Source organism: Hordeum vulgare, chromosome 1H (assembly GCF_904849725.1).
Source record: "Hordeum vulgare subsp. vulgare chromosome 1H, MorexV3_pseudomolecules_assembly, whole genome shotgun sequence".
In the NCBI taxonomy this organism is placed as follows: Eukaryota; Viridiplantae; Streptophyta; class Magnoliopsida; order Poales; family Poaceae; genus Hordeum; species Hordeum vulgare.
The window spans coordinates 436,155,468-436,165,571 of NC_058518.1; the positions used below are offsets into that span (position 1 = coordinate 436,155,468).

The following is a 10,104-nucleotide window of genomic DNA, read 5'->3' on the forward strand; positions in this document are numbered from 1 at the left end:
AAATGGTGTACAAAGTTTATAAAAATGACAATATACTAGCATGGAACAATAAAAATTATAGGTACTTTTGAGACGTGTATCACGTGCATGGCCAACGCGGAGTTGGCGACATCGCTGTCGGTGCCTCACCCAAATTCCTCCGCCTTCGCATCAACCTCCGCGAACATGGCTACTTTCTCTACAGGTCGGACACATTGCTGCCATCGCTCGCGGTGGATTTGGCGGGCTATGATGTTCGCATGCTTGCATGGGCGAGGATGGCCTCGCAATGGTGGTGGCACTGGCTCTGACTCTAGGGACCTTGCTAACAAGCCATCATGTATTTGGCTGGCTCGCCAGGCCACCCAGTCGTTTGCAATGTTGGAGACTTCTTCTACTCGTCGGAGAGGCCATTCCACGATGCTTTGGAGCTTGAGGCCATGGCATGAGTGTTGTAAAGAGGATATGAGAGCAGAGGTGTGGTTGCTTCCTGATGCCTGGCTGCATTTAAATAGAGGGCAGACACAAAAAGCCAAGAGGTGCGGTATTTAGTGTTAGTCCGCACACATGCTGGTTTATTGGAGGTAGGCGGACGACCCGCTTTTCAATGCGGAGCGAAGATACGTGCATCGGGTGGCGCTTTTGGCACGTGCATCGCTTCAGTGTCAGCTCTAGTGAAAGGTCGTGCCTGTTCTAGGCCCACGTGAATATGGTGTAGACGCTCCGGAACGATGATGACTACTTTAGGCAGGAAACGACACAGGCGAAGGAGAGAGTTTTGGGTAGGGTCGGGTTGTCGGAGGCATGCACGAGAGCGGTCCACACACCCGTAGAGCCCCGCCAAGTTTGCTTTTGGTTTGCGAGAGAAAGGACGTTCAGACCGACCCTCTGACACATACATACCCGCGTCGGATGGTAAGACACGCCCGATCTGTGCGGTCCATGCGGGTGGTTTGAGGGTACGCGTTGGAGATGGCCCAAGTGTATATGAGTTGGCTATCGAGAAAAGAAGAAGAAGGAAACTTCCACAAGTAATGATAGTTAAATTCTATTTCCCGCTTGTGTTTTGCGAGAAAATGCCATATGTATCCATCTCCATTTATGCTATCCCTTTCACTCTTATTCCATAATTTTTCATGTTTGTTTCCCTATTTACGCCCCACTTTCTTATTTTGAATGGACTAGAAATTTCTTCTCGGGTTTCATCTCTATCCACCTTACCACGGTTTAGGCCTACCGCCTCTAGCATCCAAATCTATTTAGCAACCCCAAGAAATAATTATAAAAAGGTAAACATCATTCGGGCCATTGTTTTCTAAGCTGCCATTCCACCTCTCCCTCACCCTCCTCCACCCGCCACTCCGGTAGCACGAGGGGATGGGGACCCTACACCTGCATTTTGATGTCGTAGTTAGGTCTCTTAGAATTAGTTTTCTGACCCATGGTGATGACACTGTATAGGCCATGGTGGCGATGTGTAGGCCAAGAATAAGATTTCTCCGATTCTTGGTCCACCTCATCAGTGATAGTACTATTAGCGGTGTAGAGGAAGGCGGGGATCGTTTGTCACCGCTCCTCTTTGAACAACGACGTTCGACTAGTTTCGGCGTCGTCTCGAAGCTTGTAAGGTTACGTCTCCTCGAATATGTACGACCATATCTGGGATGGTCGTCCAAGCTCTTCATCACCTCCTTCTTTGAAGCGTCGATCCGTTTTCCAAACCGTTGTCACCGGCGTCTTCTAATTCCGACCATCGATTCCTTGTATGTTACATCAACAATGTATCTCTAGCTCCAATGGTGTTTCGGAGGTCCAGAGGCGGTGTTTCGAAGGTCCATAGGCAGAAACAAGGTTCGCTCACAGCATGTCGTAGTGAAGGATTGAGAAGACGGTCGATATCCACACAGACCTATGAGTAATGTTTAATTTCTATATGGATCGGTTGATCTTTTTCTTTGAGGGAAAAATGTTGGTTTCCTTTTTTTTAAGGGAAGAAGGCTGGTCGACTTTAATATAAGTACCAAATCAAAATTCATGCTTCCAAGATATATAAAACCTCAAACACTTAAGAAAAAAACACTCATACACGCTCAGATCAATCAGCACGGAACAAGCGCCCACACCCACCTACCACTGTGACTGGTCCCTAGGCCCCATGCAGTCCACCGAGCCGCCTCGGTCTCGGGGTCGGCAGCCGAAAAGCCGAAGCCGAACCGTACCGTCCCAGAACAACCTGCTAGAAATAGCGGCCGAACGGCGTGAGCCACCAACCCCCTTCCCTCCCGTGAGCTCGTGCGTCGTGCAGTCACCGCTTTGCTTCCCACGGCTGGACTCCTCCGCACCCCTATCCGTCTCCGTCCCCGCCTCCCAGATCCGGTCTCCATGGCGAGGAACCCGGGCTGCGCCGTCTACATAGGTGAGATTCCCACCCCGCCCGCCCACCGCCCGAGCCCCGAATCGCGCGGTGCGCTTCTTCCCGCGAGTTTCCCCCAATTTTGCCAGGCCCTTCGGCTCGGGATCGAGGGGTCAATTCGCTCCGCTAGGTTCGAAAAGTTGACGCCCTTGCGGCCGCTGCGGCCACCCCTGTCCCCCGAGTGGGGATTTCTCTAGGCCGCTGTTGTTGCCCCCAAGCAGGTTAAACCTGATTGCGTGCTTTAGGTGTTTTGATTGATTGAAGAGGGATTTCGCCCCCTTTCGGATCTGGCTTGCCTAGATTTATTACTATTTACCATTCTAGATTGGCTAGTAGTCTAATTGCTTAAGCTTGTACGGCCGGGATTTATCCTGCCTCCTAAATCTGTAATAGGAATTGTTCGTTTTACTATGTTTACTTGTATATTAGCTGATTAATTAATTAACTTAAACATGCTAATTTCCTTGTGCATACAACATTTCTTGGTGTTCTGGGTTCCGTGTGGTTCTTCCAATTGAAATTTTGTAAGCAGGTACATAGTGATAACCAGCATGAAAACATATGCCTGTAAAACCAAATCTAATAACAAACTGAACCTGCTTAATAAATGCATCATCCAGGGTTTAGATATGCGAACCATACAGTTGTGAGATTTGTCCCCATCATGGATTAATGTTACAGTTTATGGGGCTAGACATATAGTGCCTATTTTAGTATCTGACAATTCTAGAAATTCACTACAGCTTCACTAACTATGGTTCTTGGATGACATCGTTGTAATATAGAAATGAACATGCTCTTGTATCAGGGTATTTAGTGGTTCATGGTTGACACTGTTGCAGTATTCTAGTTCTTCCATTTTTCAACATTGTTCTTGTCCAACTTTGCCTCTCTTTTTTGCATGCCTTAATATATGTTATTTCATGGTTGCCACTGCTGTAGTAATATAGTTTTGCTGCTTTTTAATGATTGTTCTTGTTCCACTTTGTCTCTCTTTTTTACATGCCTAAATAAGTATAACATAGTAATCACCAGTACTGTATTAATTCTTTAATTGTGTATTTCTTAAATAGGTAACTTGGATGAAAAGGTCTCGGAGAGGGTTTTGTATGAGATTCTTATTCAGGTAGGTCGTGTAGTAGACTTGCACATACCTCGTGACAAGGAAACTAGTCGACCCAAAGGTTTTGCTTTTGCTGAGTACGAAACAGAGGAGATTGCCCAGTATGCTGTTAGGCTGTTTTCTGGCCTTGTTCGGCTTCACAATAGAACACTTAAATTTGCGGTGCGTTTCTTATTTCTCCCTGGTTATCTAATTTGTTGTAGTATAGTTTGCCGCGTGTTGTTCTTATGGTATGGTGAGTTACGTTCTCTGTGAATAGTTGATTCTGGGTCCAACCCAATACCTAAGGTTCTTGCCATTACTAGATTTCTATTTATATATGTATCTATGAAGCAGTAGCAAAAGACTCAACCCTGAAATTATGCCCTTTATTTTTGACAGATCTCTGGGCAAGACAAGGCCTCATCAAATGCCAATGTTACTGTAACACCTAAAATGAACCCTATACCACTACCAAATCCACCTCAACCAATGAGATTTGGTGATACTCCTGTGTCACAACATAGAGTGGTAAATGGTAGGGTTGCAGGCTATGGTGCTTCTCCAAATCATTCTTATGATTTTCATTCCCAAGGTGAGAGAATTTCTTTGACCATATGAGTATTGAGATATTTAATCTGAAGTTTGTATTAAATCTGACAATTCCTTTTTTCTCCAGCATCAAGTGGGGTAGCAAGTAGAGGATTAAGTGATGGTACATATGAGTATAGTAGACGTGTATTTGGTTCTGTTCTGAATGATGTTAGCCGTCGAGCTGACAGACAACCAGTTCCATACCCGTCCTACTAGCATACTGAGCTCCAATGAATGAAACATCGGCCCGTGCAGCCATTGTTGTCTCAGCCCTTCCGTAGTGTCATCTGGGTACCTGCCATTACATGCATGTAAATATGGTAGTGAATGTGGGTGTCTGTCTGGTTGTTGTGTTGTTTTCTGCATCGTAGGCAGGCCTGTCACTGATGGTTAGGTTCCATGCCTTGTCGTCCTGATAGGATATTGCCTGCACTAATGTCGCTGTAGTACTTTCCCTAGTTGTAGGGATGGGGTTGCAATATTCTCAGTTAAAAATATCTGAACTATCATGTTATTTGTTGTTCCCCGTGCCAGTTGGATCTGTATTATTTTGGGACATAAATGGGTAAAGAAACCCAAGAAATCTGCCATGTATCTTTAAACTTATCTATAATTATGTGTTGTTGATATGACCTGTTTGCTTGAGCAGTATTTGTATGGCAGCCACATGCATCCATCCTCACTTTGGATCCAGCATTGGCTACCTCTTGCCCTTGAGTAGATGAGCTGTGCATTTTCGATTACTTGCTTCTGAGGTGCAACAGCTGTGATTTCCTGGTATGGCTTACTGTTCTTGTTGGCTGTACGAGGAAAACAGTTGCTACTTGATTTTTCAATTGGTATAATTTGTAATATTCATTGGTGGTACTGGTACATATGCTGAGTTACAAATTTGTTGGTGCCTGTTTTTACTCCCAAGAATTCCACAACATGTATAAGAACCATATGCGAGTCACTCACCTTCCAGAATGATTAGAGCTACACCATTGTACTGGATGGTCTGAAACCACAAAAGATGTTTACTGGTTCCTATTAGCTTGGGTAGCTTGCTTATGGTGAACCCCCTAAAATTCATGAACGGCTCTGATGTATTTGTGGTGCAGATGCAAATTTCAGAAAGTGGTTGATTTTGAAAGCCAGCTGATTTAAATCTTTGTGGCACCCTCAAGCAGTAGCGTGCAGTGCAAGGGCTTTGCATCGCTGTAGGTAGAACCACCATTTACGAGCACTGTTTTTGTGGCATCCTCAAGCTTTGTGGCATCGTCTGTTGTGGCTAATTTATAATTCTTCTCTCTACGAGCTCTGTTTTTGTATACAGATTAACTGCTCAAAGCTTATCCTCGGTGCCAGATATACTGAAAAGCATGTGAACCTCACTGGTGACTGTTTCACCTCACCAGGTGGTGATGTCCGTTGATGGAAATGAGTTGAACACTGGTTCTTTTTTCTTGTATGAGCTCCTTCTCTCATATGCAGCGAACTCTGGAACCGCGAAAGGTGGCATCCGTTCCAAATGTGCCTGTGATTGTAGGTGACACCGGAGGTCAATTCATATCTGGTGAGGTGGTGTTATGCATCTGCTGCTGTAAACGAGCTCAACTTGGCGTCTGTGCCTTATGCCTGGAAGGAAGCCCTGGAGTTCGACATCGTGGCGTGCATGGAAGGACCCCAGCGGACGGACTTCAGGAAGAGAGTTTAAGCTGATGGCGCTGAGCCATGCGTTGCCAAACTCTGCTAGAGCACAACATGTTGGGTAGATTCCAGTCCTTTTTTATCTGTCCGATTCGGGTTACCCCTGTGTAAACTCTATTTGGTGAAATGAAATCACTCTTTCCTCGCGGAAAAAGGGAAACGAGTTGAACTCCCTATGCCCTGTTTGGAACGGTCAAATGGAGTTTGTACTAAGCTTCTTGCATTGTGAGTAGAGAGGCGTTTCTGTTGAGATTTCTCTCCCTAATAATAAAGCAAATAGGGTTTCTCTTTCTAATAATAAAGCAAATAGGGTTTTTGGTCGTCCGTTGTGGCATTTTTACGAAAAAGTCCATTTTTTTTCAAACATTCGACCTGCAGTCCCTGATTAAGTGGAAAAATGTTTTAGATTTGCAGGAAAGCCCCTCGCCCCCGGATCGGATCCGCCCCATCGCTGCCAGGGCCGCCCCGCGCCTCCCCCGGCCTTCTCCGCCCTTGCCCCTCCTCTCCATCGACCGGCTCCTCCTAGCACCCGGCCACAGCCCCGCCGGCCCTCGACCGGGGCTACGACCCTGTTAAAACTAATTATGTAAATTAGGGGAAAACCTCCCCTTGCCCAACCATTCAGGCGGTTCCTCCCGCACGGACGTCTCTCTCTCTCTCCCGACTCCCTGGAACCGACGCATCTCTCTTCGATCGTCGCGTCTCTCCAGGAGATATATATACTCCCTGTAACCATCGTCAATGGGACGGATTAGTTTGATTTGTCACACGTTATCAGCACTTGTCTACCAGAAAAGGAGCGAATAGAGAAACAGAGAAGGGAAGGAAGACTCGCCGCTGGTGAGATGTGGCCCCTGACTACTTTCTTCCTTCGCCTCATCAGGGAGGACAACCGCCGGAACCGCCTCGTTGCCCATCGCCACCGTACCCTCGCTGGACGTGGCCTGAACGTCGCTGGAAGCGGCCGGAACGCCACTGCACGTGGCCGGGGTGCCACTGGACGCGGTCAGAATGCCGCCGGTGGCTTCGCACGGGGCGGTTACCGCCCCCCAGGCATGCGGGTGGCCAGCGCGCCACAGAGGACGCCGCCCAGGGCGCTCCCGTCGGCCTTGGCGCCGCCGCACCTCCTCCCGTCGGCCTTGACCCGTGGCTGCTCGCCGGCCACGCCGCGCCGATGCTGCACGAGGACCCGCCTCCGCCCCCTCCTCCGCCGGCGCACTGGCTGCCCCCGCACACGCCGACGCCCGCTGTCGAGGACGCAGGCCCAAGTCGCCGCCCACCCGGTTACTTACCCGTGCCGATGCGCCCGGAGGTGACCACGGAGGAGGCGCTCGCCTTTGTCTCCGCGCCGACCGGCGCCTCCGGCGTCATCCGCTTCGGGGCCGGGATCGAATCCAACGGTGTAGCCCCGCCGCGGATGGAATCGGCCGCAGGCTCTAGCAGTCGTGCCGAGCGGAGCTTCGGCCGCCTCTTCGAGCGGGCCGTCGCCGCCATCGACCGCCGGCGCGGCTGCCGCGTCGGCTCATGGGCTCCGGCAAGCCTCGGCCTCGGCCTTGGCCTCGGAGCTATCCCCCAGGACCCGGTCGTCGTTTCCTCTTCTTTTGGCGAGGAGGGATCCTCCGTGCTGCGCCGATGATCACCTGAGAAGCCAGGGAGGCAACCCTCACTCCCGTCGGCGGGCTTCCTGTGGTCTTCGCGTGGTGGTGGGGAAGAAAGGAGCGCTGCTGGTTGGGGAGAGGAGCGGTGCTTGGGATGGATCTGGAACCGGATCTGGGAACCGATCCCACCTCCTCTCTCTGCCTTATGCGGTGGTGTGCTGTCGAGGCCCACACACGTGTTGTGTTTTGGCCAGCCAAATGATGTCCAAGCGAGCGCATGTGTTGCCCTGGTCGGCCGGCCGCTGTTCTATAATTTTTTTCCCTCTCTCTTTCTTTTTCTTATTTCTCTGTGTAGTACTAGTTAGTACTAATTATTGTAAATAGTATAGTTTTAGACTATGTTTAGTACTGTCTTAGTACTACTATTTACACTTAGTCTAGTTCTAGATTTATTCTAGTTTAAGATTTGTGTAATTATAAGTGTGTTTATATTATACAATGGATTGATGATATAAATAAAGTACCGGATTTCATCTAGGCATAATGACATGTTTCATGTGTTTACCACATATTTTTTTAACATGTTTTTTATTGCGATTGAGATTAGCTTCTCTCGCATCTGAAACTTGCAATTTTTTGAATATTTCTCCCTCGTCTTATTTGGAATCACAAGGTAATGAGTTGTGATCTACTGCACATGTGCAGACTATCCTCTCTTACTGTAAGGTCTACACTTTGTCAATCTTGACAAGCGATTACCTTCAACGTGTATTTCTTATATCTAAATTGTAGCATACACAAGGTAATGGCCATGCCGTCCATTACTGTGAGATCTAAGTGATCTTCAATGTGTTATGTTCACACAATTGAGGTTGAGAATTTTTCAAGTTTACACTTGAGTATCGAATTTTTGCATTCTTATTACACAACCATGATGGTTTTAATTTACTGCCCATAAATTAATTATCTCTGGTTCCCCATGTAGGCAAAGATGACTGCCAAAGAATTTGAGGAGCTTGCCCTCAATGGCCACAATTACCCTACATGGGCTATGGACATCAAGATCAGTCTTGCATCCCGGGGGATAGCGCGTGCAATCCAGCCCCCGGAGACTCCTCTCCCGGCTGGAGCCACGCCGCTGACAGAACAACAGAATTATGTTGCCTTATTCATCATAAGGCACCATATTCATCCAGATCTCAAGTCTGAGTATTTATAGGAGGAATCTCCTAGTACTCTGTTTCTGGCCCTCAAAATGAGGTATGAACAGCAGAAGGCAGTAGTCCTGCCAGAAGCACTCCATGATTGGACTCATCTCCGCCTTCAGGATTTCAAGTCCATTGGTGAGTATAATCATGCTGTTCATAAGATATGTTCCCAACTGCGCTTCTGTGAGAAGGAACCTACTGAGGGGGAGAAGATAGAAAAAACCCTGTCTACCATTCTCCCTTCAGACAGGATACTCCAACAACAATACCGTGCTCGCAACTACACTGTCTATTCCGAGCTTATTCACATGTTACTTCAGGCTGAAAAGCATGATGAGCTACTCGCTAAGAATGGCTCTCAGCGCCCAGTTGGGCACAACCTTTACCTGAAGTTCATCTGAATGTCGCGAATAGACAGAAGTTTAATGGTACCTTTCGAGGTAAACATTCCAATTCTAAGCACAAGCACAAGCGCAATGGGAACAGAAAATTCAGAAACATGGGCAAAGGAAAAGGCACTACAAAGCCAAAGTTTGATAAATCTAAACTTTGCAATAAGTGTGGATGCTACTCGCATTCTACTGAAAAGTGCTCAATGCCCAAGCATCTGGTCATGCTGTACCAACAATCTCTGGGACGCAAAGCACCTCAAGGGAAAAGGTTTGAAGCCAACTTCAACCTTCATCCACATGGCAAAAATGAAGCTGGTGCTTCACACGATGTTCCTCCTGGACCAAGCAACGCCATGATTCCTTATCCACTTGAGGACCCTGCTGAAACGGAGGCCATGTTACTTGAGTACACCTCAAAAGATGTGTTTGGCGACTTTGACTAGTCCCTCGACCTCCTTAGTGATCTACTTAATTATGTCCATTTGTGATGATTGTAATAAGAACATAAGTTTGTTGTTGTCTTTGTATTATATTGTATCAACACATTTGATATAATAAGATTGCATTCTATGTATTAACATAAGGTTTTCTTATTGAAAATTCTTTCGTTTTATATAGTTTTTCTACGGGGACAATCCGATGGAAGAGGAATTATGCCTTGTGGACAGTGGTACCACAAACTCCATACTGAGCGAGATAAAATATTTCCAAACTCTAAAAAAGATGAATGGAGATATTCTAACTATCGCTGGACGCGATACAGTGATTGTTGGTACTAGACATGCCATATTCACCCTCCCAAGTGGTACACAAGTGACGATAGAAGATGCTTTATTGTATCCCGACTCATCACGTACCCTGATCAGTTATCGAGATATCCGTAAGAATGGTTTTCATATTGAAAGCCATGAAGACAACAAAGAGGAGTATTTACTCTTTACTAAAAATCACGGATATGGCAAAAAGGTACATGACAAAATTCCTTCTCTATCGTCTGGTTTGTACTATACGTACATCAAACCCGTGGAACATGTTGCATACAAAGTAATTTTTCAGAATGTTGATGCATTCCAAACCTGGCATGATCGCCTGGGCCATCCCGGAATTGGGATGATGAGAAAAATTA

At 47.0% G+C, this 10,104-nt stretch overlaps 1 protein-coding gene and 1 pseudogene across 2 annotated transcripts; one reads left to right on the forward strand and one right to left on the reverse strand.

Moving 5' to 3' along the window:
- Positions 1–2,222: 2,222 nt before the first annotated feature.
- Positions 2,223–4,717, forward strand: LOC123443116 (spliceosome-associated protein 49). 2 transcript variants are annotated; one of them, XM_045119383.1, is made up of 4 exons: positions 2,223–2,395; positions 3,466–3,677; positions 3,897–4,089; positions 4,174–4,717. In XM_045119383.1, the coding sequence occupies exons 1-4, from the start codon at positions 2,362–2,364 to the stop codon at positions 4,302–4,304; spliced, it is 570 nt and encodes a 189-aa protein (XP_044975318.1). In that variant the 5' UTR covers positions 2,223–2,361; the 3' UTR covers positions 4,305–4,717. The 2 variants fall into 2 exon arrangements, with proteins under 2 accessions (XP_044975318.1, XP_044975327.1); XM_045119392.1 differs by having other exon boundaries at positions 3,466–3,518.
- Positions 4,718–6,358: 1,641 nt separating this feature from the next.
- Positions 6,359–7,108, reverse strand: LOC123400137 (annotated as a pseudogene).
- Positions 7,109–10,104: the final 2,996 nt, after the last annotated feature.

Coding starts and splice junctions, on each gene's coding strand:
- LOC123443116 (XM_045119383.1), top strand. CDS start 2,362: ATGGCGAGGAACCCGGGCTGCGCCGTCTACATAG. Junction 2,396..3,465: donor GGGCTGCGCCGTCTACATAG/GTGAGATTCCCA, acceptor TTTCTTAAATAG/GTAACTTGGATGAAAAGGTC. Junction 4,090..4,173: donor TTATGATTTTCATTCCCAAG/GTGAGAGAATTT, acceptor TTTTTTCTCCAG/CATCAAGTGGGGTAGCAAGT.